The sequence below is a fragment of the Hyla sarda genome, chromosome 1 (assembly GCF_029499605.1).
Source record: "Hyla sarda isolate aHylSar1 chromosome 1, aHylSar1.hap1, whole genome shotgun sequence".
NCBI classification, from domain to species: Eukaryota; Metazoa; Chordata; class Amphibia; order Anura; family Hylidae; genus Hyla; species Hyla sarda.
The window spans coordinates 336,307,079-336,335,022 of NC_079189.1; the positions used below are offsets into that span (position 1 = coordinate 336,307,079).

Sequence of the window (27,944 nt, forward strand, 5' to 3'; positions counted from 1 at the left end):
TGCTGAGATGAACAGCAGGTCTGGACTGTGGATACAGCCAGGTCCATGCTGGGCCAGGAGCAGGGAAGGAGAGACCAGTTGACCCCTGCAACATGCGCAACTCCAGGAATGGGCAGAGTGCTGACACCCAGAGCGCACGCTGTAGTTCCATAGAATGAAGAAGGGGGAGGGTGGGGGGGGGGGAGAGAAACACCGGGAGGAACAGACTTTCTTTTGTTTTTTTTGCATAGTGTCAGCCTCCTAGCAGCAAGCAGCATATACCCATGGCCCTGTGTCCCCCAGTGAAGCGCTCAAGAAAAGACATATGGACAGGGGTCATCCAGCAGTTTTCTGCATTCTCTTTTCTATCCTGTATATTACACATCACTGCTGCTGCAAAAACAAACATTTTGACTACAAATAATAGCACTTCTAGCCCAAAATTATTTCCTTGGACAGCACTGCAATGCAATACAATAAAGTACACATTGAAAAGTGTAGTAACCTGTTAACTTGCAGGGAAACAGATTATAAATATGCATTCATAACTTTTAGCTGTGAATGCCAACTTGAGCCATAATAGAAATATTCCAAAAATGTATTAGGTATGGTCTTGCTGTCTCCAAGACTTAAATTCATAGTATGATGTGGAGCAGGTGTGACGCTTGCCGGTTATGTGCCCGAGGGAAAATACTGATCACGAGTCAGCCGAAAGGGAGCATCACCATACTAAACAGGTGGGAGCATGTCCATACCTTTGTCAGTCCTTTGACTTCTAAGATGTCACTTCGACCCCCTTCATTCATTATTCGCTGCCGCTCCCTTGCCACGTCTTCATCCTCATCAATTACTGGAGGAAGCTTTGCAGTCACTGGCCTGAAGAGAAACAGGCTCTTGTTAGATGATCAGTTACTTTTACCTTTTGAGCCACATTCATGAGTCTGTATTATAATGCAGGGAACCTATCAAATTTCTAATGCCTCCTATTCCCTCTAGCATTTCCTGAAATAGTGTATGTGCTTAAAATCATATTTCACAGTCTATAACAGATAGAAAGCTTAGCTTTATTCAAACGCACTTTCTTTTTATATAAATAAATGATGCAGGAATATCTACAGAGTCCACAGGAGGCAAAGTTAGAAGTCAATGACTTGAAATAGTCACCTACCTTGGATTGATGAAAAAGCGATACTGAATCAACAGAGTTATAACAAAGAACACCACTCCTTCTACAGCCATGGCAAAAAGATTTCTCCCAACCAGATCCCAGGACATAGGAGAGACAAAGCGATTTTCTCCTGAAAAGACAGAGAAGGTCCACAGTTAGGCCCCATTTACATGTCTATAATACATACACGTTTGGGTCTTAGTATGGATGCAAGTCCATGCCCAACTGCCAGTCTAGAAACATGAATAGATAGCTTGATCTATGACACTGTTAGTTGAAATCATTAGATCTGTGGTTGAGCTGGGACTTTCATCCATAATATGGACTTACAAATAAGTCTTACAAATAAGGCCTTGATTATGTTCAGTTATAACCTACTATATGAGAGGGGTTTTCCAAAATTGTTATATTGATGGCCAATCCTTAGGAAATGAAGAGGCCACAAGCTACATGGCCTCTTCAATCAACCGATCAGCAGGGATGCCAGGAGTTAGATCCCCAGTTATTTAATATTGATAGGCTATCAATATAAAAGTCCCAGGAAACCCTTTAAAGACAGTAAACAGGACTACTTACCAAATCTTTCTAAAGCGTCGGCCATGGCCTGATTCTTGACCATATCAATCAGACCTCTTCCCAGACAGAAATGAGGAAATATAAGCAGCACCGATTTCAAAATATCATTGATGTTGTTCAGTTTCTGGAAAGAAATAACAGCTTTTTATATAAAGATCATGTAAGTAGTCATGTAATATTCTGTCACCATACTGATTGTATTGAAAAAAATGTATTGAAAAAAGTACATGATGAAAGAATTATATACTTACATTATTTGTAAAAAGTTCAAGTACAAATGTGGCCACGCTGCCATTGATCCCAATGAAAAGATTAACACTTGTTAACACCACATAGGCTGTGCTGGGTATCTTAAAAAGGAAGGAAGCTGGGTACATCAGAGGAGTTATGGACCACCTATGAGATAAACCGATTATTAGTAATCTATTTGGACTATCAGCCTGTGTAATATGATACATAATAATAATTATAATGAATTCATGCTAAAAACAAAATGCTCCCTGAGTACAGATACGTGGGTGCCTACACACAACTTGCTTGATAAAGGGGTTGTCCAGGAATAAAAAAAAAACAGGCCTTTTTTTTTTTTCAAAGACCTCTCCCTGTCTGTCTCCACTTAGGGTGTGGTTTTACAATTTGGCTCCATTCACTTCAATGGAAATGAGCTGCAGAACCACACCCAACCTGGAGACAGCCAGGGAGAGGTCTTTGAAGGAAAAAGGCCTTTTTTTTTATTCCTGGACACCCCTTTAACATCACCAACAGCACAGTAACAGGGATGAAAACCGATCATAGTAGGGGCTCTAAAGATATGCTCTGATCGAGCACTTCTGATACACATGGAGAATTTATCAAAAATGCTTTTTTTTCCTACACAGCCCTTACCTATTTTAAGTAAGTGGTTGGGGTTTAGTGCCAAGGAGCATGACCTTCCAAGATAAGATGTCTGCATCTGTTATTAAATGAGGAGCAGAGTACTCCACTGCAGATTAGCTAAAGACCGGTGTGTAAAACATTGGTTTTTAGTAAATCTGCCCCATAAAAGATGTACTTAGAATAATAAGCCATACAAGTACAAATACTTTGTGTATTAAATATACAACAAATAAAATGTCTTACCCATACAACAAAAGTAAAAGTGCAAGCACTGGTAAGTTAGAAGAAGATACATAGGAGTCCTGCTGGAAGCAGATGAATATTATTATGACCAATGTTGCTGGCACAATATAGTTACACTGGAAGGAGAAATAAGACATAACACATTAGTTTGGATCTGTTATGTGGTACATATTTCATATCCTGCATAGAAAAATGCAGAGCGTAAGTGACAACTTTACTTTTCTTACCATATCCCACACAAAGTTGGCCAGCCAGTAGATCACAGGCTTCACTCCACTAATACACTGCAAATGTTTGGCTTTGCTCACTCTCTCCTGGATCAGGAAAACTACAAAGCTGGCTGGCACGAATGACATGGCAAAAATAACGCAGATGGATACCAAGACATCCACCGATGTGGTCATCCTGTGGAATACACAGAAGAGAAAATAAGAATGAGTCATTTATCAAAAATCATTCCAAATCTACAGCCTAGGGCTCGTTCACACGATTTGGCCCGCCAATGCATGTATACGTCAACAACCTGTCAAAAGTGGCTGGCAAAATATATATCTGCGTGGAGTGACTCAAACCCCATTTACTTCAATGGCCTGAATGTTGTCATCTAGTTACCATGTTTAGCTCATGTCCCGCACGTACACAAGTTTTTACTTGGACACAAAAACACAGCAAACCATGCTTCTGAGTCCAAGTAAAAACTTGTATACGCGCTATGTTCAGGTCATTAAAGTAAATGGGGTCTGAGGCTCTCCATGCTGGTATATGCTGCCAAACTATTTTGAAATGGAAGGCCAAGTCGTGGAGTAAACCCTTTCTTATTGACATTACGTGTATATTTGTCAGTAATATCACAGGCAGTACTTACAGTGCAACCTCAGATAGTTGTTCTTTGGTGAGGTTTAAAGGATGGTTGAAGGCTGTAATCCCAAATTTGGCAGGATCCTTTCCCTCAGGAAGTCTAGCGCGGAGGATGGCATTGTTCATCACATTTAGGAAAGCCCCAACAGCATGCCAGCCTTTATTGTTAAACCACACCTAAAAATATACAGACATACAGTCCTCATCCAAGATTGTTGTAGCACACTCAGAACAATACATGGTTTACATGAAGGAGAAGACAAAAGTTCTTCTATTACTTAGGGTTATCCAGATTATGCCACAGAATCAGGAACACCCACAGGTTGGTAGCACCTCGTGCAGCACCTCACATTTACAGAATCCATATTATACTGCTGTAGGGTGCCCACATAATATAAATATGATGCCAAATAAATAAACTAGGGAATGTTACCAGATCAAGCACTAAGTTTGGGTTCAACACTGAAAGCTCTGGGTTCCCACGACAACATTTTAGCAGTGACACCTTAAGCAACTGCATGGGTTGCCCACCACTAGGGCCAGCTGTGCATCAATGAAGACATTTTTATCTGCTAACATTAAGACAGATTTGTGAGAACTAAACCAGGGACCTAATTGTGAAATGATTAAGTAAATAGCTTTGGGGTATGTTCACATGTATAGGATCTGCTGTATATTCTGTACAGCTGATTGTGCTACCCAGCTGCAGAAAAAATGCAGCAAAAATATGCAGCAGATCCTTTACATGTGAATGTACCCTAAGTATGAAAAGAGATATGTACTTACCTTTACATTATCGTTTGTATCAAGCCCTTTCATAAATGCCCCAAAGCTGTCAAGAAAGCGGTTAGCAGCCCCATTCTGGGAAGGAAAAACAAGACAAGGCATGCCTATTAATAGACTGTTCTGATCTGTTAAAATGATACATGTGTTTAGACATTACATTTAAAGGGGTTATCAAGGACTGAATTATTATTATTATTTTTTAAACATGCCCAGAATCCCGCCATTTGAATATGTATTCTGCTGCCATCCTTCACTATGGTCCTCCTGCTTTTTGTGGTCGACAAGTCACATTGCAGATCAGCATAGAGCCCGATCTGATCTTGGTGGTGGGGCTCAATACATCATACTGCCACTTAACCCATCACTGGCTGAATCAGGACATAGCTGTGGCTGGCAAATAGCTGAGCCGCAGTGTGACAAGTTGGCCACAAGAAACAGGAATAGGATCCCAGATGAAGACGGTAACAGGATACTGAAGGCACCAGGGGATCGGCTGAAGGTAAGTACGGCTTGTTTTTTTTGTTTTTTTAAAGACACATTCTGGGCATGGACACAAAAGAGTTCAATAACAACCTAACCCTTTAAAAGCTATGGCCAATGGACAAGCTGCCACTCTGGCTCAGTTTCCAGCCCTCATCTCTCCTATGTGGAGTTTTCTTCTAAGCTGATTTATGGCCACAGCAAAGTTGACTTTTGACATGGTCATTAATCAGTTTAGAAGACTTTACACTACACGTATTGATATCCATCTAGAAGCTACAAAATGTTTTTGTGCCATAATTAAAACAAATTAAGTATTAAAAAATATGCAAAGGTGTCCAGAGTTGGTACAAATATATCAACACTGCTGTTGGTCTGCCCCCAAGCCTCTCAGTATTCATTAATACACAGTGAAACCTCTTTGAGAAGACCACAAAAACTTTTCAGAGTGCTATACCTTTGCTATGTCCAATTGTTTCTTGATGTGTTTAATGGAAGCCAAAATATCTTCACTTTTTGGTAATCCCGGGGAGCTGCTTGCACCCAAGGAGAAACCACCATACCTGAGGAACCAAGCAGTGAATATATTTATTAATTAGTAGGATAGAACAGAGATAAATAGAAATAAACAGAATATTCTTATTTTCATTCTTCTACACAATAATGAGTAAGTACAATTACTTACCTAAACTCATTCACAAAGATCTTATTCTTTAAGCTATAGAATAAAAAAATAAAAAAAGAAGCATTACAAATGGCTTCACATTCTGTATAGTAGAAATTGAAAATATTTTAATGATAAAAATTTTTAGTACATCGAAATTACAGTTAAGATATGATTTACCTTTTTCCAATAATCTGGGCATACGTCTTTACTAGATAATCTGATATGTTTCTTCCTGTAAGATCTTGTAGGATGTCTGAAGTGTTTTGTTTTTTCTAAATGGAAAAATACAATAATTAATAATAAATAATAATAATACCTGACTGTATTTTATTTACTAGTATGATACACATTTTTTTTTTTCCCATTTTGGAATATATACACCTGTATAGTATGTCATTTTTACATCCACTAGCAACATGCATAGTTATATCCAACAAATAACCAACACTACTACAACTTGTGTTAGCAAAGATGAAACATATTGGGAAGGGGGGGATGAAAAATAAATGAGAAAAAGTGTATTGTAACACGTGAATAAATGCATTTCATCTTTTCACAATTCACTGATATTTAAAACTTTTTTTCGTTTACTTTTTACAAAATGCATAGAATAGATTTGCAGGTTTTAAGTTGCGAAGATGCACCACTTAAAACCTGTGCTAAAACTAATAAGCTGGGCAAGAGACAAGGCAAGGTTTTCATGATGTTAGAATCAATGCGCCCAAAAAACAGTAAACCGTGCATGTTTATGCCCCAGAAAAGGTTCACATGCATCGAGGCATGCCTCTTTTTGTAAACAAGTTGGGTTTGTTCTGGAAAGGATAAAAAAACTTTACAATTTTATGGTGGAAAATGAAATTAAACCATAATTCTTCAAGAACTCAGTATCAGTATATCAGAATATTAGTTTTCATTCGAAAAAACGTTTTATTTATTTATTGCCCCAATAGTTGCCTCCACAGAAGAACTTTAATAATAGATGCCTGCTTGCTGTGCCAAAATGTTCAGGGAATAGTCCGTGCACTACACAATGTACTCCACAACAGGATATGATGTAATGCATTTCCTGCATGTTATCTGTCTGCCTGGAACTTTCAGTGAACAGACACAGCAATATTTGCTTGGTTGTGCTAAATCCTGTTTAAATAGAAACTTAGGCAATTTTACCTCAAGTAGGTCAAAAGGCAGAATAACATTGCACGTGATTTTTAACTCACGATATATAGTACAAAAGGAGGACTTGCACATTTATATCTTAAACATTATATATAACAGCTCTAAACGGACATCTTATTGACATTTATTTTACTTTATTAATTATAAGAAGTGTTCTTTATACATGGATCCACAGCGATCAGACACTTATCCCCTATCCTGTTAACAGCAGTGGAATACCCCTTTAAAGGGGTACTCCACCCCTAGACATCTTATTCCCTATCCAAAGCATAGGGGATAAGATGTCTGATCGTGGGGGCCCCGCCGCTGGGGACCCCTGTAATATAGCATGCAGCACCCACCTGTTACTGCTCTGGAAGCGCGGGAGGGTCTGGCTCCCGACCACGGGGACGGAAGATCGTGACGTCACAACTCCGCCCCATGTGACGTCACGCCCCGCCCACTCAATGCAAGTCTATGGGAGGGGGCATGATGCCCCCTCCCATAGACTTGCATTGAGGGGGCGGGGCGTGACATCACACGGGGGCGGAGTCGTGACATCACGATACACCATCCCCGTGGTCAGGAGGCATAACACTGAGCGCTTCCAGCGCTTCCTGCAGTGCTTACAGGTGCAGCGGGACCCCCTGATCAGACATCTTATCCCCTATCCTTTGGATAGGGGATAAGATGTCTAGGGGTGGAGTACCCCTTTAACTATGTACTACAACTTGTAATTCTCTAGAGATTGCATACAGGTTGGTGTGCAGTGGTTATCAAAACCACTGCCTCTCCCTTTCAGAATCAATGTAAAGATTTTGGGATCAATTTAACATACTGTTATATTTATAATTTGATAAAATTATCAAGGAAATGTAATGCTATTTTATTTTTTATTATTTTTGTTTCAACTAATGACCATAAATAATGTGTTCTCTTTATTCCTATGCATTGTTGACATTATATGGATACCAAATGAAGTACCTGAAAAGGTGGTAGGCCACCGGCCCCTGGCGGACACACTGGCAGCATCTTCTTTACATTTTCACTGCTGCATTCACAGGCAGGAGAAGGGTTTTCCATTGACCAATTACCATTTAGAAAAAGGTCTTCCACAGCCTGTGAGATAAACTGAGTTCTCCAAACTTCGTCCTCTCCTGAGCAGGGAACACCCCTGTAAAATAAAATACATATTTCTTAGCTTTAAGTTTCAAAGCTCCAGCTTCTTTCCAGTAAAGCTGAAAACAACAAAATGTCAAGTGAAATACAAAAGCTAATACTCACGGAATAGAATATCCATCCATGCATGCTGTTCCAAAGCCTGGCTTTACGATTAAAGCTCTTAAAAGAGCTTGAGTGTCCGAGTCTTCTGGGGCATCATTGCTATGAGCAACACATAGACAGTCAGAGGCAGCTACTATAACACCATGAAATCAGTTATCTGGGACTAAAAGTCATTTATCAATAGGATTAGCAAATAAATATACTACTACATATCTGTCACACAGGCACATTGTTGACTAATGATATAATACATACCAGAAATCAGAGCCTTAAATAAATCCTATGCTCTAATAAGCTTAATAGTATATAATAAACATTACTCATGAAGGAGTGAAATCAACTAGAAATAGGAGTATGGAAGGTGGTTATTTTTAGTGAAGCTTTTATATCCTAGTTTGAACTTGCAACGTTTCATTAAACAGAAAAAAGTCTAAGAGGCTTAAAAGGGAAGTCCGGTATATAAATATATATATATATATATATATATATATATATATATATATATTTTTTTTTTTTTTTTTTTTTTTAAGGAGTCAGGCGGGGTTAATAAAAAAAAGTATTCTTCACCTGCTCAATTCTCCACAACTGCTGTTCTAAGTCTCTTTGGGTGCCCACTGATCTCCACTTCCAAGTCCTGTCTCGTCACACACAATGCCAGTCAATGGTCATAGTGATGACTGCTTCAACCAGCGATTGCTTAAAGGAGAACTCCGATGAAAAAAAAAGTTTTCATATCAGCTGGTGCCATAAAATTAAACAGATTTGTAAATGACTTCTATAAAAAGTCTTAACCCTTCTAGTACTTTTCAGCTGCTGTATACTACAGATATACTTCAGAGAAATTTGTGAAGTTCGTTCCAGCCTGACCACAGTGCTCTATGCTGACACCTCTGTCCGTGTCAGGAACTGTCCACAGAAGGAGAGGTTTTCTATGGGGATTTGCTTCTAATCTGGACAGTTCCTGACACGAACAGAGGAGTCAGCAGAGAGCACTGTTGTCAGACTGGAAAGAACTTATTTATCTGTAGTATTCAGCAGCTGATAAGTACTGGAAGGCTTCAGAGTTTGAAATAGAAGTAATTTACAAATCTGTTTAACTTTCTGGCACCAGTTGATTTGAAAACATTTGTTTTCCACTTGTTTCCTCCGGAGTTCCCCTTTAAGCAGGCATTTCAGCTACTTGCTGTGTATGGAGATGATCATTGTGGACCCCCCGAGTGTTGGAACAACAGTGGTAAAAGACCTGGCAGGCAAGTATTTTTTTTAAAGGCATTCGTATTTTGCTGCTTTGTTTTTACCTACCCATTAAAGTCAATAGGTAGGAAAATCAGCTGCAGCAAATACGCAGCAAAATACAGCACATGTGACCCTAGCCTTAAGAGGATTCCTTTCCTGGAACTGGTGGTGTTTTTATTTCTCAACAAAGTGTCAATAAGGCTGGGCCGAACTGCTCAAGTATCACAGGCTGGGACATCTTCTTGCTCACCCGCCCAGCCCCTCTATGATTGTTAGCTCAGCCTTGTACACCATTAAAGGCAAGGCTGGGAGGTTAGGGAAAGCGAGGAAGAATGCCAAGTTGTGACCCTTGAGCAGCCTGGCTCCACCCCCTTGAAACTTGGCTGAGTAATAAAAAGGAGAAGAAGGTAACCGCCATCTTCTCCAGGAAAGGTACAATATGCTTTTATACCTCATCGGCTGTCCAACGGTGTTTTCAGCTCTCTGTCCCTATCCCTTTGATATTAAATAAGGGTTATTGTTATGTAGATCTAAATAAAGATTAAACAAATATTGATATTTAAATAGACCTACCTAAAAAAGGTATATTGTTCATCATACATCCAGGGCTCAATCTCAAGGCTGGGGTATTTTCCAAATGGTGGCACAATAAGGCTAAACAACAGTGCAATAAGTACAAAAACTGCTGGCAACACAATCTGGAAGTAGAGGGATACGGCATTACTCAAAATGGTTGTAATGTCTCATACTACACTTAGAAAATACAAAACACATGTTTTAAAGCCTATATGTAAATAGTTTGTGTGTAGGCAACCAGTGTGTTGGTTTTCAGAATTTTACTAGAAGTTATAGTAATTTACCTTAGTCAAGACAAATTGGAGGTTAACTGCAATGGAGACGTAGGAGGAGGAGCTAAATAAAAGTAGAGACTTTTCGCTGTGCACCAAATCGACACTGTTCAAATAGAATCATACTAAGACCCACCCTCTAAATTATGATACAAAGTTGTCTCATTTGGGATGGTCACTCACACAGATTCCAAAATATAGCAGAGGTGACAGCATCTTTACTGTTTAAAGTGTTCTATATTTATACCAATACCTTGAGCATACAAATGTACATAACATTAACAAATGTATCATGGCTGGACTGTTGTGTTGTGCTTGCTTTCATCATATTTAATTACTAATGTTTACTCACTTGTGCGAAGAAGCCCTTTCTACTGCGCTTGGCGTAGAGTAGCCTCTTCCAAAGTAAGGCTGTAAACTGCTGCCTCATCAGACTCCAGCTTTTCATTTGGTAGGACCCTTTTCCATTTACGCCACTCAGAAAATCTGTCTCCCGTGATTCTGCCAGGAGAAAAGCACACAAAAAGTCACAAAACAATGTTACAATGGTTTTCGTGTTTATATATATATATATATATATATATATTGTGAACTGGATTGCAATAGCCTAAAATCGAGTTGAATGTCTTGGTTTATATAGTGTAGTATGAATGAATGTATACCTGGATCCAAATCAGAGTCATTGGTTTCCAAATTGTCATCTTCTGTGAAAGGCCGTAGGCAGCTCTGGTGGTCTCCAAAAGCATATCTTTTCCTCCTAGCAGGTAGTGTTCCATCTATGAAATGAAAGAAAGCAATCTATGAAGTAACCAAATATGGTCTGCAAATCCGTCATAAACTTGCACTGCATATTCCTTTTTACCTGATGTCTCTGCATCCACACCTGTGTCATTGGCCACTTTTAGGAATATCTATAGAAAAAGACAATCAGAAAACGATAAGAAGACTTCTGTCTTTATCACAGGTAAGATATGCCAGTACAGACAGCTAACAGGCCATTATGTTGTATGTTCTACTGGTAACTCCTCTAATTGCCAGCAGGTATAAACGGGTACAAATGCCAAATATTCCGAAATCCTAATTCTATCTTTGAGATTCTGTATCAACTAAAAAAATAAAATACTGAAAATGTAGCTCTCACCTCCTCAAGAGTGGTATCTGAGACGCCATAACTTGAGATGCCAAGGTCAATTAAGCGATCATCTATTTCATGGAAAAGCTCAACAAATGCTCCCTCTTTAGCGGCCTCATAAGGCAAGACATAGGTAAGTTCATGTCCAATATCTTCAACAAATCGTGCTTCAGGCACATGTTTATGAATGAGGTTTGAGATGGCAGAGACATCTGTGAGACCCATACAAGACAACAAAAAAAGGAAAACAAAACCTTGTGGTCAGAATTTTATGTTCAATTCCTGTACATGTATGTACCGAAGGATTAATATTTAATACAGTGGTCCCTCAAGTTACAATATTAATTGGTTCCAGGACGACCATTATATGTTGAAACCATTGTACGTTGAGACCATAACTCTATGGAAACCTGGTAATTGGTTCTGAAGCCCCAAAATGTCATCCAAAAATAGGAAAAAGTGAAGATTAAAGATGAATAAGTAATAACTAATATATATATAAAGCAAATCCTTACATATAAAAGTAAGAAAGATCTGCTGGGAGCTGTAATCACTGTCTATTTCAGTGTTTCCCAACCAGAGTGCCTCCAGCTGTTGCAAAACTACGACTCCGGGCATGCTGGGAGTTGTAGTTTTGCAACAGCTGGAGGCACCCTCGTTGGGAAACACTAGTCTATGTAAAGGACAGGAGTGTCTTCAGGGTCCTGTACAGTACACGCAATGTCCTAAAAAAGTCAAATGGAGCCGCCCCCACCTGGAGCCCAAAGGAGCAGGTAACCCTGGTACAGGTTAAGAGTAGCACAGAACATGTAATACCTCCCTGTACTGTAGGGGGCACTACCAGACAGCCAGTCAGTGTATGCACTTTATGAATACAGGGGTTTTAACAGCCAATGCCCATTCTGATTGGTCGGTTCTTCCAGCCATTGACACATTTTGCAGATTCCATAGCATTGTATGTTGAGTCTGGTTTCAAGTTACAATGGTCTAGAAAAGACCATTATATGTTGAAACTATTGTATGTTGAGGCCATTGTAAGTTGAGGGATCACTGTAATGTACATGTTACCAGAGCTTTGTAGTTCTCCATCACACCTATAACTGTGACTCTTAAAAGGCCATGATCCAACTCTTGATAAATGTGATAAATAATTCTTCTAGTACCCTTAGATTAAGAGTGCCAATATAGAGTGTGCCAGGTGTTTCTTTAAAATGCAAACTTCTATCTAATTCATGTGTTTTAGTATTTCAGTATACCTCAAGGCTTGTTTAAGGTGACAGTCTGACCTGGGTAACCTGGGATTCATTCATCCCCAGAATTACACCAGGCGCTGGCCTCCGTCCTCTCTCCCCAGGCGCTAGTTCTAGTCCTGCTGCTTTCTTACAGAAGTCACTTTCTCTTTGCAACTCTATGAGAATCCCATCGAGCAGCTCATAAAGGGCCACTCTGGGAAAGTAGTTTTTCCACGCCATTACCATTGTGCTTTCTTTAAGAGAAACCTATATAGATTTTAATAACTGAAACACACTCGAGTATTTTTGGATAAACAAGAGGGATTTGGTAACATTTCAACCCCTTACATGTATCTATTCATGTTCTTTTAGGCGATATAAGCCTTGAAGGGGTACTCCACTGGAAAACTTTTTTTTTTTTTAATCAACTGGTGCCAGAAGGTTATACAGATTTGTAAATTATTTCTATTAAAAAATCGTAATCCTTCCAGTACTTAACAGCTGCATTTATGATCCACAGGAAGTTCTTTTCTTTTTGAATTTTCTTTCTGCCTGACCACAGTACTGTCTACTGTCCATTTTAGGAGCTGTCCAGAACAAGATAGGTTTTCTATGGGGATTTGCTCCTACTCTGGACAGTTCCTAAAATGGACAGAGGTTTCAGCAGAGAGCGCTGTGGTCAGGCAGAAAGGAAATTCAATAAGAAAAGAACTTCCTGTGGTTCATACAGCAGCTGATAAGTACTGGAAGGATTAACATTTTTTAATAGAAGTCATTTTCAAATCTGTTTAACTTTCTGGCACCAGTTGATTTAAAAATTTTTTTTCCAGTGGAGTTCCTCTTTAAAAAGGGGATCTTGTTTACCTCTTCCTCCCTTCCTTCTGTGGATTTCATTCCTTTCATCTAAGGAGTTGAGATATTTTTTTATTGACAATATGTGACGTTGTGCCAAATGTCACTTTTTAATATGACTGCATCATTTTTGTTATATCTTACGGTGTAAAAATTTATAAAACATCAAGAAAACAGTGGTTGAGGAAAGATAGTGGATACCACTAAGGTTTATTTAACTACGCAAATCAGAAAAAAAAAATGAAAATTCTTTTTACCTATTGTCAAAGTGTCACTTTCATGGTCACTGCCCAGTCCAGCATCAGAACTGCTCTGAGACACACTGTCCTCCTGCAACATGAATACCATAGGAATTGGTGAACAGACACGACATGAGTCTACTGGATATTGTGAATCATGTAGACAAAGTAGCATAGACAAACACAGTTTCCGTATAGAAGCAAACACTCTGGGGGAGATAAACAAATAGGCCTACACAAAAAAACTAGATGCACAAAAAATGTTGATGCAATTTTTGGAAGTAAAACTAAGTCAATTAATGATGCATACTAGACAGTCTAAAAATGTACCAGATTTTCACACAGCTCGAGTTGCTGTTAAAAAAAATGGCGCATTCTGAGACTGTCTAGTCTAAGTTTACACTGTCTAAGAATTATTCACTTTTTTTGCTTTTCTCCCCCCAGTGACATAGGATGCTGTACAGTAGAAGCAATGGGAGATTGTTAGTTTTTGGAGATGTGTACTGTGCAGGAAGCAAGTCAAAAATGTTAAAATCCAGCAGCACATAAATCAATAGCCACTGTGTGAACAAGTGGTTGTCTTTTGATTCTGACCTATCATTATCAAGTTCAGGGGCAACAGTGGCGGTGATTACAACATTGTTATAGTTCTGATTGGATAGAATGGAGGGTTAGGTGTAGGATTAGAAAAGGAGCTATTTATTTAGTAATAATTACCCTATTCTTGGTCTCTTTCTTCCGATCCGGGGTATGTTTGCTATTTTTAATAATCACCGCTGCTGTGGTCCCCGCTCCTGTTGGCGTTGCCAGCATCAAGCTCCTATTCTGTTTGCAAACAAGAGCTGATCTGCCACTTTCCTGCCCATAAATGACGGGGTACCGTCATCCCAGAAGTTAAATTATGTAGGTCCTTTATGAGGCTTTAAACTAAGTAATGATAAGGCTCCATTCACACTACACTATGTTGGCTGTATGTGTTGCAAAATCTGTCGACGCATACAGCAAACATATCCGTATACCCCAATCACATGAAAGCCAAAAAGGTATTATTTTGGCCTCCATTTATTTTTCTGCTCAATGAAGTATGGCTGTTTTCATTCAACAGAGTCCAGTTAAGAAAAAAAAACGTATACTGTGCGGTATACATATATATATATATTTTTAACATGGAAACATGGAATACTAAGTGGCATCTGGCATTAGTAACCGCTGCAAAGTCCCACAAAGCATACCCCTGCTGGACTCTACAATAAGGTAGTGTGAAAAGAGCCAAAATTCCTGGCATTTTAAGCATTAATTCTTCTTGAAGAATTATGCATTCAAAACATATAAACTGGCCAAATATGTAATCTATTACTGCTGTAAAAAAAATACTTGTATGGATATTTTGGTAAAAAAAAAAAAGAAAAAAGTTATAAAAATGTTGTTATATGTTTTAAATATATCTAGCCATTTTTGGTAAATTAGTGAGTTAACTAGCATTAGTGAACAACCTATTTGGCATGGATATTGATTTAAATATTACATGCATATCAATCTGAGTTTCCCAGATAAACATACATATACATTAATATGCTCACATTATAAACAGCAGCCCACATATTTCATTAAAGGGAAGTTGTCGGGAGGGAAAACGTGCCAAAGACTGACTCAAACATATCTGCATTGCCCTGCGCTCTCTGGCACCCAGTAGAGCGCAGTATGATTAGATGTTTTACGTGTTTCTGGTGGTTTTATCATTTTTTCCTCCTTACAGATTCTCTTTAATAATTGTACAACCACTATGTTAGAATCAGAGTCTTAGACGTTGTACCCACACTGACAATGAAGTTGTACCATATCCTAGTGATAATCCATAAGTTTAAGATATGGGAAACCCCTTGATTGAATTCAGACCATTTTCTCATCATTGGTTTTACATTCATTATGCTACAGTGCATAGAGTGATTTGGAAATTGGTTAAAGGCAGCTTTTAAAGGGGTATTCAGACTTTATACATCTTATCCCCTATCCAAAGGATATCTAAAGGAGTCCCGCCGATAGGCACCCCTGCGATCTCGGTGCAGCCCCCAGCATTCTGTTCTTGGCACTGCCTCCAAAACGGGGATGGGACATGACAGTCACGCCCCCTAGTGACATCACACCACGCCCCTCCATTCATGTCTATGGGAGGGGGCATGATGGCAGTCACGCCCCCTCCCATAGACATGAATGGAGAGGCGTGGATAGGGGATAAGATGTATAAAGCCAAAATACCCATTTAAAGTTGCAGTTTGTCATCAACTTTTTCTGATATCCAATAAAAGGTATTGGCTATTGGTTACTCATTTCTGGAAACTGGTGATTCATATGTTGCGTCCTATAGGTAAATATAAACATCAAAAGAACTGAATGTACCTTTTTCAGGTATGACATTGTACTGCTGCTGTTTCTGCAGGAGCTAAGAGAGGAGTCGGTGTCCCTCTTCACTAATGTAAGGTAGTAGCCAGTTCCTAGTTGGTTCTTTAGGAACAGAGAAGATCCTACACAGCACAATTTGCCTTGTGAGATTATAGCAATGCGGTCTCCAAGGATGTCAGCCTCATCCATGTGATGTGTGGAAAGGATAATTGTCCTTCCTAGATTCAAAAGAAAAATACATTTGGACAATTCCTTCACATTCCAACCCACTCAGATTAGAAGTTTGACATTTTGCACCCTAGCACAGTTTGTTTGGAAGGAATAAATTATTGTTCGTCTTATTTTTTCTTTATGCCCACAACCCAGACCCATGGAACATTTAGTACTTACCTTGTCTGTATTTTAGTAGCAGCTCCCAAATGCCTCTCCTTGAATAGGGGTCAACCCCAGCTGTGGGCTCATCGAGAATGACAACCTTTGATCCACCAACAAAAGCCAGGGCTACGGAGAGTTTTCTCTGCATACCACCTAAAATACAAAGGCCATATCCAATATCACTATGCTACAAAGTCTTTAAGTCTAGATGTTTCAGGCAATAAAGAATGATGAAAATGGCATTCGCATTTATCAGGCAATTCAACATTTCAAAGAAATTAATAAAGATATAAGTAATAGAAATAAACTCATAGGAAAAAGGATAACAAAACTGATCTGTGGCGGACCTCCATGATCCCAAGAACGGGGACAAAAATATTTCCGGTATAAATTAAGCACACCGCTGCAGTCACATATAAAGAGTAAGTATATACTGTACTGTGCAATAGGGGCGTAACTATAGGGAGTGCAGAGGAAGCAGTCTCACCAAAATGCCTAAAGGAGGGCCCCAGTGCACTTTTGCCCCCTAAGAAGACACCTGTATTATAAATGGCACATAGTAAACATTAGGCCCGGTTACACATTTTGCATTGGGGCCCAGAAGCTACAAGTTATGCCTCTGGTGCCAAGTATGAGTTTTTTTTGTTGCTTTTTTTTATGAATGTTGTTTGTCAGAAATTGCCCTAATGTATTTCTAATAGACCCTAAAATGAATTCACTTAGTCAATCACACAATTTTTCATAGCAAGTCTAGTTATAAACTGTGCATTACCTGACAGTTGACTTGTCTTTGATTTTTTCTTATTGGGGAGGCCAACATCATTTATCATCTGTTCCATCTCTGTTTTCACCTTTTCCTCTGAAAGCCCTTTCAGTCGTGCATAAAACCAGATGTGTTCTTCAACAGTGAGCCTGAAGATAAATTATAGAGAGGCACAGATGAGGAAGCATATCTACGTGCCTCAGAAAAGCTCCACAGCCACATTAACATGGTAACAAAATGATCTATAACTTCACAGATTCACAAATGAAGAGGCTATATTTTTCTACATATACTTTAAAGGGGTACTCCGGTGAAAAACTTTTTTTTTTAATCAACTGGTGCCAGAACGTTAACCAGATTTGTAAATGTACTTCTATTTAAAAATCTTAATTCTACCAGTACTTATCAGCTTCTGTATGCTCCACAGGAAGTTCTTTTCTTTTTAAATACATTTTTTTGTCTGACCACAGTGCTCTCTGCTGACACCTCTGTGTGTCTCAGGAACTGTCCAGAGCAGGATAGCTATGCTGTGGGGATTTGCTCCTGCTCTTGACAGTTCCTGAGACAGACAGAGGTGTCAGCAGAGAGCACTGTGGTCAGACAAAAAATGTATTTAAAAAGAAAAGAACTATAAAGAAATGGAAGGAGTAAGATTTTTAAATAGAACAAATTTACAAATCTGTTTAACGTTCTGGGACCAGTTGATTTAAAAAAAATAGTTTTTCACCTTTCTAAAATTCTATTTTCACATTCCCATCATAGAGTATTGAGAGGAAAATGATTCAGGGGTAGATTATTTTTTTTTATTTCACACGGATGCAACATAACAGAATAAAAAAAAAATATGAAGGGGTGCAAATGCACTGTACATAGTATGAATACACAAGCAGTGTACAAGATTATGTGTATGTGGGTTACATCTGTATACTGTGAGAACTCCATATATGAGGTTTCATCACAACAGTTCTATAAGGGTGTATCCAATATACTACGATCATTACTTCATAGGAGTTTATTATGAGACATAATAACTAGATGATAGTATTATCAGAAACTGCATATTGCTAACAGTTATAAACTGATATAGATAAACCTAGAGCTATTACTGCTGATTTGTCACGTTTGGTACAAATTAACCTTAAAAAAGGCCAAGCAAGTGATCAGCTATGAAGACATGGAAAAACTATGTGTTATATGTACATTTTTTTCAAGCTTTTTAGTCTCCAATGGACAAGATTTAACAGGATGAATAAGTGTAGGTTGCATTCCTAAGATATCTATAATGGTAACTAAAATGCTTTATCACTGTAACAGTAAATGACAGTTTAGTATAAAATTATAGGTTTTAAAGTACTATTTAATTACTAAAAAAAATCATATTCACCAATAGAAACACATCACTTTAAAACTATATTACATACTTCTCTAATACAGTAAATGACATTATTAACATGGCAAAGGATTATTGCATAAGAGGAGTCTCAAAAATGACATACGGACACCGATATCACCAATACTGGTACATGTCTGTTAGAATTAAAAGATGAGCAATACCAGTGATTAGGAAAGCACAAATGTACATACAGGATACATGAGGAAGACTAATAAAAGGGTAACACTGAAAACAAAGGCCATTAATACGGAACAGAATCATAAAATTGTTAATCATAGAATTGTCCATCTAATGGATCCTACTTACATGTCAAACAGGACATTATGTTGAGGACAAACTCCCAAATTCTGTCTGATAGAGCTGAGTTCAGTGCGGATGTCTTTCCCCATGATGTAGGCAGTTCCAGAGGTTGGTGGGAACAAGCCTGTCAATATGGACCTTTAAAAAAGTACAAAGCAAATTATATTTTATCAGACTATTATTGTTTATATCTGAATGACAAAATATAAAGTACTATTATAGTCACAAACCATAGCTAGTACCTACACATCAAACAGTTGTTCATTTTAGTATATATAGAAGATGGCTAACCACAGAGATGTGAGTGGGTGACTTGCACCTTCATCTACTACTCATTATTTGATTAACATTTCTTATATAATATGATATTTTGGGTAAATGTACGTTTCTTACATAGTTGTAGTTTTCCCAGCTCCATTATGTCCCAGAAATGAAGTGATCTGTCCTTCATAGAAGCTTAGTGACAAGCCATCCACTGCCACTTTTTTACCATTTCTGTAAATTTTTATTAGATTCTGAATGGAGACTCCTAGTGTAAGATGGCTGGGTTCTTCCTCCATGCAAACTAAAAGAAAATGTATGGAGTTAAATACATTACTCTGTAAACTGTTAATAGATAAAATTACAAAGTCAACTATTTACCTTCAGATGATTCCTTCTGTAAAGAACTGGGGTGATGTATCAGTTGTGGTTCTTCTCCACACCAATAAGACTTTGTGAATGGGAAATACCAACATCTTGGAATTCCATACTGGCCTAAATTGTAGATAAATGATCACTTGTTCAAGGATGTATTAAAAAACTGTGATTTGTTTCTTTTATTTATTTTTTGGTACATAGTGAATACATTGTGTATATAGTTCTGGAACACATTCCTAAATTTGGTAGCCAAAAAACGATCAATCATATAGTGATTCCTTAGATTAGCTCAGATGGTAGATCACTATAGCTATTGTAATCTATATATCACATTACATGATTATAGGAAATAGATGCTGTCCTTAGGTACCATATGTGTCATGACCCACAGCTAGTTATAAAAAATGTGTATAAAACATTAAGGAAAATTCAGTGTCTTGCTTTTCTGGTAAAGAGGATTTCCAGAATTGTTGTATAGGATGAAACCATAAAAAAAAGAAGAAAAAACCCTTTGCTGACCGCAAAGTCTTAAGCTCTCCAGGGATGCCCCAGTCCTGTGTTCCACACTGAGCCTGATGCAATGGTGTTACGCACACCATGCAATGACTGGCCTTAGCAGTCTCTTCCTGCATGTACAGTACATAACTACTGAGGCTAGTGACTGGGTAAAGCAACAATGCACAAACCGAGGTGTAGATGTTGAGAACAGCACTTCTCTCAAAAATAGTCTAATAGGTCATCTAGTGCAGAGTATTCCTGCTCCGTCCTGCCCGGGGTGCAAAATAAATGAAAATGAACCATCACTCACCTCCCTGGGTTCCCGCGGAGCGCCACTACAGCTGATCGGTCCTCTGGTCCATCCTCTTCATACTTCCGGGTTTAACGAAGCGTCACATGGCGCTCAGCCTATCGCCGGCCGAGGCTGAAAATCGCGGCAGCTGGCGATAGGCTGAGCGCCATGTGACGCTTCGTTACACCCGGAAGTATGAAGGAGATGCACCGGAGGACCGATCAGCTGTAGTGGCGCTCTGCGGGAACCCAGGGAGGTGAGTGATGGTTCATTTTCATTTATTTTGCAGCCTGGGAAGGACGGAGCAGGAATACTCTGCACTAGAGTACTCCTTTAATATATGGCCACAATGTTGCAGCACTGGAAGAAATTGCATTATGGTTTGTGATGTGTTCTCCACATCTACACCTCAGTTTGGATGGGGAGTAGTACAAAAACCCATGAGAAGGTATATACCACTGCTGTTCACAAAGTTCCTTCTTCTAAACAATCTACGTAACACCATCGCAGTAAACACAGATGGGGGAACCGGAGCAATACATGTTTACAGCTTTTAATCATCTATTTATTATAGCTCTAAAGTAATTTGCTTAACTTAATCATAGGAAATCTCTGCTCTTCTGGTCTATCTGGTTGTAATTATTAGGTTATGCAAAATAGATTACCTGGAAAAACGGCTTCGATATACCAAGTCATCACCCCATACAAAAGCGTATCAAATAGCATCATCAAGGCCGAGGTAGTAAGACTGTACCCATCTTCTTGAAGAGGGCTATCTAAGAGATTGCTCCACTGTACACCAACTCCTTGCTCCTCAAAAAGTGCAAAAACTTCACAACCAAATCCAAATGCAACAGGTGACAAAAAGCTCTACAAGGAGATAGACAAGAATATCTTTAAAATGGGATGGAGAAAAATAAGACAATCTTTAAAATGGATCAAAATTCATGATCCTTGTCAGATGGCAATCGGTAATCATATTGGGGAGATTTATCAAAAACTGTCCAAAGGAATAGTTGCTGAGTTGCCCATAGCAACCAATCAGATCGCTTCTTTCATTTCTGAAAAAATGAAAGAAGCGATCTTATTAGTTGCTATGGGCAACTCAGCAACATTTCCTCTGGACAAGTTTTAATGAATTGCTCCCATTATGATAATACAAATAGTTGGTTCATGTGGCATATGGGCAAACATGACAACATGTATCACCCTGAGTTTTCAAACATTAGTTTTGAAAGTATTCCAAATGTAATTGAAGTAGACATTTATTTAGTGAGTATCACATTTTGGGACAGCAAAAAATAAATAAATAAATAAATAAAACAGCCACCTGACTGTAGATTTCAGCTAATAAACCAGCTTGCAGGCATAAGTTTAAAGGAGTAGTCCAGTGCTGAAAAACTTATCCCCTATCCTAAGGATAGGGGATAAGTTTAAGATCACGGGGGGTCCGACCGCGGGAAGGGGGTGTGTTGACCACCGCACGAAGCGGCGGCTGACACGCCCCTCAATACAACTCTATGGCAGAGCCGGAGCGCCGGCACTGCCATAGCGATGTATTGAGGGGGCGTGTGGGCCGCAGCTTCGTGCGGTGGTCGACACCAAATATCTAGCCAGCGAGGCGGGGCCCCGTACAGGAGATCGCAGGCAGCCCCAGCGGTCGGACCCCCCGCGATCTGAAACTTAGCCCCTATCCTTAGGATAGGGGATACGTTTTTTAGCACTTGAATACCCCTTTAAGTAAAACTGGTGGGCACATGAGGCCACACTCCCTGGGCAAGTAAAGCATAAAGTTTTTTTTGGTTTGTGCAAATTTCTTTAACTCTTTGGTGCCCGAACACTCCAGTACATGGTTGACAATTTCCCCACCGTATGTTTATCAAGGATTGTAAAAATAAAATAAAATGTTTCTTACAGCAAAAATCTTGAGACTGAAGCCCACATAGTCCTGCCACGCAACACAAAGTACATAGGGTAGGTAAAGTGTAAAATAAATGATGCCACCACAGGCTGCTGCCAAGTTGGCTCTGGAGAATATGGTGCTTATCAGAAAACACTGTGAGATGGTCACCACTCCAAAGACAGATAAGAAGACAAATACCACACTTGGATCACTGTAAGGCAGTAAGTTTCCAGTCTGAAAAAGAGAAACAAAGTTACTTCTTAGCATGGAAGATCAAGGTCATATTGTACCATTTCATGTTGATGGCTGATATTATTAGTAAAAAATAAAAACAACAATGATTTGATTTATGCATTACCTTAAGGATCAGCACCAGCAGGCCAGCACTCATAAGAAGTGGGATGAGGCTGCTAATAAACCAACTGAGCCACAGGATGCCATTGTCCAGCCCCATGATTCTCATGGTCTCTTTTAGACGAGCCTCTTTTTCATATACAATTCCCTTAATTATTACAGCAACAGAATAGATCCAAGCTAATGTCATGAACAAAGGAAGGGACCGACTCATGACACGTAAAAATCTGAACCCAAAAAGAAAAACAGTATAAATGATAAGGCTAAGGGATGTGCCAAGAAAAGCTTAATATTGATTAATAAAATAAAAAATTACCTAAAATGTGTATGTAAATAACTGCACAGAACATTAAAGGGGTATTCCGGCTTTATACATTGTATTCCCCTATCCAAAGGATAGGGAATAAGATGTATGATCACAGGGGTCCTGCCGCTGGGGACCCCCCACGATCTCGGTGCAGCCCCCGTCATTCTGTGCCAGGCGCTGCCTCCGAGACGGGGACGTGACGTCATAGTCACATCCCAGCAGTCAGGCCCCCTACCATAGACATGAATGGAGGGGACGTGGAGTGACCGTGATGTCACATCCCCATTTTGGAGGCAGCGCCCGACGGTGGGACCCCTGCGATCATACATCTATCAAAGGATAGGGGATAAGATGTATAAAGCCAGAATACCCCTTTAATAAGTACAAGTAATTGCTTCCAAATGTCATGCATAATTCAGACACATTCTGTTTTACTTAATAACCAGCAACCCCAGTGGGGGGGACTACACATACTGGTGCTTACTAACAAACAACAGAATACAGTCCAATAGCTAACATGAAGTGTCAGGAAAACAACTGTTGCTATGTGAAACTTCTATGTAGCATTTTAGGGAGCCTGCTACCATGTATTTTTTTTTACATTTTCATAAAGGCCATCTAAAAATGGTTTACAGCACATTACATTACATTCATTGTGCCATAGAAATAAAGATCTTACTTACATGTCATCTACATAACAAGGATATGGCATCTGCTGAACATATACTCCAGTCCTCTTCTCAGTACCAGTCTGTACTCTAATAATTGCCTGTTCAACAACGTCTTGTAGATAAGCAAATCCACCCCAGATGTAGCGCATGTCTTCAAATGGATCAGCACGAGGACCAGGATCCCAGTAACTACACAGAAGTAAGAAAATCTATCAATTGACTTGCAACTATGTCATGCGAATATTAAAATAAAACAGTATCTTCTTCACATAGAAATGAAATCTTCCAACAAATAAAATTGAGGGATTCCATTTAACACTCGTCTCTCCAAAGCCACAATTTGTTTCAATTCAACCTGTGACCTCTAGAAAAACACCAGCCATCATCATCTATGTAAAGCTTCCACACTTCAGATGTGGGCACTTTTTTCTAGCCCTCCCCACCATCCCATTTACTAGCTACTAGTGTTGATAGCTTTAGCACCCAATATGCTAATACTGCCAACTTGGTGTGCACAACCACTCAGTTCTCAAGAGGAAGAAGGTTTAGGTTTATGCCCCATTGACAGCAGGGCTGATGGCCCCTTGACCAGTCCAGACTGTAATAATGTCCATAAACTGTTCCCATGGACAGTATTTAGACTTGAGCTGTCTCTCATGAGCTGAAAGATGGTCTAGGTCTTCATTAGGATATGGAGTGCGAAACTAATGGTACCTATAGATAGTGAATTTGAGGGGCTTGCAAAAAATAAAGAGATGAGATCATGATGTCTGGTGTTTTTGCCCTGCAGTTTTTCTAGATTTCTAAATCATTAAACAATATTCTCTATGAAGTCTGGACTATTAGCAAGTTTTAAAGCTGCTGTCAGAGAACATCTTCTGGGTTATAGGGCCTCAGACAACTAGTGGTCGACTTGAGTCCTTGAACTTCCAATGCTACCTTGGTTTTGAACGTGATAGAAACTGCAACAAAAATTCCTTTCAAGGTCAAAGTTGTTATTTTTATCTATTTGCTATTAAAGTCCTTGTAAGTTGTGACTAGGAGAAGACTGATCTTATGAGCTCTGGACCATATACAAAGATAGAGATAAATAATACAAATCTTTTTGAAACTCACCCATCCTTAATCTTGTTGGTTCTCTCTACATTATCAATGTCCATTCGGATTTTATACTTTATGTGCTGAGGTAGTACAGTATCATCTTCCGGCAAGTCCACAAAAACTACTCCTGCCCAGAACTTTCTCTCATTTAGAAGCTCCAAGGACTTGTCAATAAGACTTTCTTCATTGTCCACTGGTTCTAACTTGTCTAGATTGACACACTGGAAAAAATGTAAAGACATTTGTTATGGTTTTTAATCGTAATAGTTCTGACAGTAAAGCTATAACTGTCAGCCTGTTCACCCACACTAAACCCAATAAACTGGATAATAGTGTGAGTGAACAGGAGTCCAATGAGGACTTAAACATGTCCAGTAGGACCTGAGATATTTCCCCCAGAAATAGATCTGCTAAATTCTGCGAATAGTGTGCAGGGGGCAGGGCTTCGCCAGCTCAATTTACATATTTATTGTCTGACTTCACATCCTTGTGAAGTGGAGTCACAGACAGTGTATTGGGTATAGTGAGGGTGGGCATGCTGACAGACTTCCTTTACGTGCACTACGTCACAGGTGTATGTTGGGATACTGGCAATACTATGTTACAACATATACTGCAGAGTCTATATATCACTAATTTGTTTTGTGCTTTAGATACTGCAGAGTACTCATGCACAGCTTTTATGCTTTTGAGTCCTGAAAAACAATATTATACATAGAGTCTCTAACAACACACATGCAGACTATGTATGGTCCAAGAAAGTCAATGAGTCTGCTACAGGCACACCAAAGTATAAATTGCCCTTCCCGATTCCTTGGTGTAGTTTTATAGACTTTAAAACTAGAAGACCTGTACATGTGTTTTGTAGCTAGATTTATAATCAGGAAACATAAAAAAGGGGCTTCTTGTGGGTGATAAAGGACCTATCTACTATTACTGCATAATAAATATGGTGAAGGCAGAAAGACCAGTAGAACAACATTGCTTGCTTCTCTGTATTTTAAGAAAGCTTCTGAAAAATTCACCTCCATGAACCGTGACATGGTCAGCACCACACGGTCAGTCTCATTGAGTGCCTCTCTCCAGGTATACAATGTTTCACTCTCAGCCTGTATTTCTGATTCTTTGGCCAGAAACCTTGCAATGTCTTCTGATGTCCACCCTGTAGAATTTAGTTGGCGATCCAGGAAATGTTTGCTGCCCTTGTTGGTCAGTAGAGTCTGAAAGAGGTTTGATAAAACAAATTACTTCTTTTATTGTACTTGAAAAATATTAGAACCTAGAATTTTTTTAATAAAGAGTACCTGTCACCAAAGAAAATATTTAATATAGTGTTCCTTATGTAATTAGCAGACACTTTTCCATTCACTTGCTTTTAAAATTATCAACATCAATATGTTTAAAATGTAATATAAAAAGCGGCCACTAGGTGGCTCTGTTCTGTTCCCTGCCACAATTAATACAATGAGTTCAGTCTCCTCCCGGCCTGGCAGGAGTCCAAACTCAGGAAGTGTTCTCTGCCCTGAGCTCGATTGATAGCTGCACAGAAAGTGAAAGCTCCACAGATTCTCACAGAAAGCCACACAGACTGACAGCTGAAGGAGAGCCTCACTGATATCAACACAGACTTAAACATACACAGAGCCTGAGGTCTTCTATTCATCACAATGCTGCAACAATGTGAGGGCAGACATTGTCCCCCAGCAGGCTTCAGTGATGTCATGCCTGCTGGGAAACACCCACTTTCTCCTGCTGGGAAATTGCACTTGTGAGCAAGAAGAAAGGTATGAACAGGAGGGGTGTTAGAAGTAGTTAGGGAACATAGCCTGAGGTAGTTGAGTACAGTTTATTTGGTGACAGGTACTTTTTAATTTCAGGCAGATACATCATAGACCTTCTAGTTATTACATAATCGTTGATCCTAGCAATGTAACAGGGCATCCAGTTCACTGCATACTAAAAGAATCCTATCAATGTAGAAACTTTACGAACACATAACAAAAGTGTATTATTTTATTGAGACTACTAACTGCCCAGATATTATAAAGCAAACAAAGTTTAATATGTGTATACTATCCAAATATGTAAAAATAGATTACACATTGTTTTGATCTAATTTGTTACCTTCAGGAATGTGAACAAACTCTTTATTGTGTTTTTTTTGTTTCGTTTTTTACAAATGCCAAACAATCCAGTGATTAATAAGTAGAGATGTTCTGCTCAGGCTGGAGTTGTGTGTCATACAATGTGATTACTATGCAGACATTGCCTGTGTTTGGAATGTGCTACATCACTTCAATATCATCTTGATCACATGTGTTTATCACTTGTTCTACTAGCATAGTAAAAAAGCAAATAAAACTACATGCGTGCTGCTTCCTAAAGAATGCTGTTCATAGATAATGTGCAACAGCTGTGAAAGCTAAAATCGGTCTCGTAATCCATAAGGAAGGTTAAAAAGAGGTTTTCCCCCTAAGAGGTTTTCCCCCTGTTAAAGGGGTATTCCCGCGTTTAACAACTTATTCCTGTCCAAAAGTGTCTGATTGCAGTGGGTCCAACCTCTGGGACCCCCTGCGATCTTTAAAAAGGGGCCCAGTAAGGGGTCCCAGAGGTCATACCAGACATTTATCCCCTTTCCTGTGCTCAGGGATAAGTTGTTGAATGCCAGGGTAAATGAATACATGAATATAGACATCAGACAAGGCTGTCCCCCGCTTGAATCTATTCTCTATGAGCCCATATGGAGAGCTGTTTCCACTACTTAGTTGTTTGCTGTGGCATGTTTCTTCTTATATGAAGGAATTTAATGCAAGAATACCTGCTCATACTATACCAAGCAGTTAGCAAGCTGAGAATACATATTGTTGAATAAACTAACCCTAACAAGATCCATCTCTTTGCTGCTTTCCAGGAAAGTTTTAATCTGTGGCCGAATCTCTTCCCACATTGCTCCAAGATCTCGAAATACTCCCAATTCTTGGAAAGTTTTATTAACCTTAAAAAAAATAAAATAATAATAAAATGTAGATAATATTGATACATGTGTTAAATGATTTAAGAGAAATGACCTTATACACACATACAAACATTTTATATGTACTAGTGGGTTGGAACTCTGTTTGGGGAGCTCGCAGATTCCTTTTAAAATAGTGGGATTTTTTTTTTGTCTGTTTAGATCTGGCCAAAAAAATCAAGATACCAAATACCAAAAATCAAGATACCATTGCCACCATTGCCTCTTGAGAAAGCCGCGGGAGCGGCGAAACATGTAGAGGCGGCAATAGTGTGAATTTTAAGCGATACCAGTTGATCAAATGCCTAGTAGCCACTGCAGGGC

The 27,944-nt window shown here is 39.1% G+C and overlaps 1 protein-coding gene across 2 annotated transcripts in view; it reads right to left on the reverse strand.

Moving 5' to 3' along the window:
• ABCA1 (ATP binding cassette subfamily A member 1) overlaps positions 1-27,944 on the reverse strand; it is a 106,060-nt gene that overhangs the window by 15,502 nt on the left and 62,614 nt on the right. Inside the window, exons 11-43 of one of the 2 annotated variants that reach the window (XM_056520190.1) lie at positions 27,486-27,602; positions 25,633-25,827; positions 24,623-24,828; positions 23,519-23,695; positions 22,533-22,755; positions 22,187-22,408; positions 20,937-21,141; positions 19,485-19,598; positions 19,236-19,407; positions 18,849-18,980; positions 17,159-17,298; positions 16,402-16,539; positions 16,009-16,229; positions 14,329-14,469; positions 13,630-13,702; positions 11,298-11,500; positions 11,019-11,067; positions 10,819-10,932; positions 10,509-10,657; positions 9,882-10,006; positions 8,073-8,171; positions 7,773-7,962; positions 5,811-5,905; positions 5,652-5,684; positions 5,424-5,529; positions 4,487-4,561; positions 3,708-3,877; positions 3,070-3,247; positions 2,843-2,958; positions 1,975-2,119; positions 1,724-1,847; positions 1,148-1,277; positions 735-855 (exon numbers count right to left, since the gene is read on the reverse strand). In XM_056520190.1, the coding sequence (XP_056376165.1) occupies positions 735-855; positions 1,148-1,277; positions 1,724-1,847; positions 1,975-2,119; positions 2,843-2,958; positions 3,070-3,247; positions 3,708-3,877; positions 4,487-4,561; positions 5,424-5,529; positions 5,652-5,684; positions 5,811-5,905; positions 7,773-7,962; positions 8,073-8,171; positions 9,882-10,006; positions 10,509-10,657; positions 10,819-10,932; positions 11,019-11,067; positions 11,298-11,500; positions 13,630-13,702; positions 14,329-14,469; positions 16,009-16,229; positions 16,402-16,539; positions 17,159-17,298; positions 18,849-18,980; positions 19,236-19,407; positions 19,485-19,598; positions 20,937-21,141; positions 22,187-22,408; positions 22,533-22,755; positions 23,519-23,695; positions 24,623-24,828; positions 25,633-25,827; positions 27,486-27,602 (4,698 nt within the window). The remainder of the gene's footprint in view (positions 1-734; positions 856-1,147; positions 1,278-1,723; positions 1,848-1,974; positions 2,120-2,842; positions 2,959-3,069; positions 3,248-3,707; positions 3,878-4,486; positions 4,562-5,423; positions 5,530-5,651; positions 5,685-5,810; positions 5,906-7,772; positions 7,963-8,072; positions 8,172-9,881; positions 10,007-10,508; positions 10,658-10,818; positions 10,933-11,018; positions 11,068-11,297; positions 11,501-13,629; positions 13,703-14,328; positions 14,470-16,008; positions 16,230-16,401; positions 16,540-17,158; positions 17,299-18,848; positions 18,981-19,235; positions 19,408-19,484; positions 19,599-20,936; positions 21,142-22,186; positions 22,409-22,532; positions 22,756-23,518; positions 23,696-24,622; positions 24,829-25,632; positions 25,828-27,485; positions 27,603-27,944) is intronic. The other variant, XM_056520198.1, reaches the window with a different exon arrangement.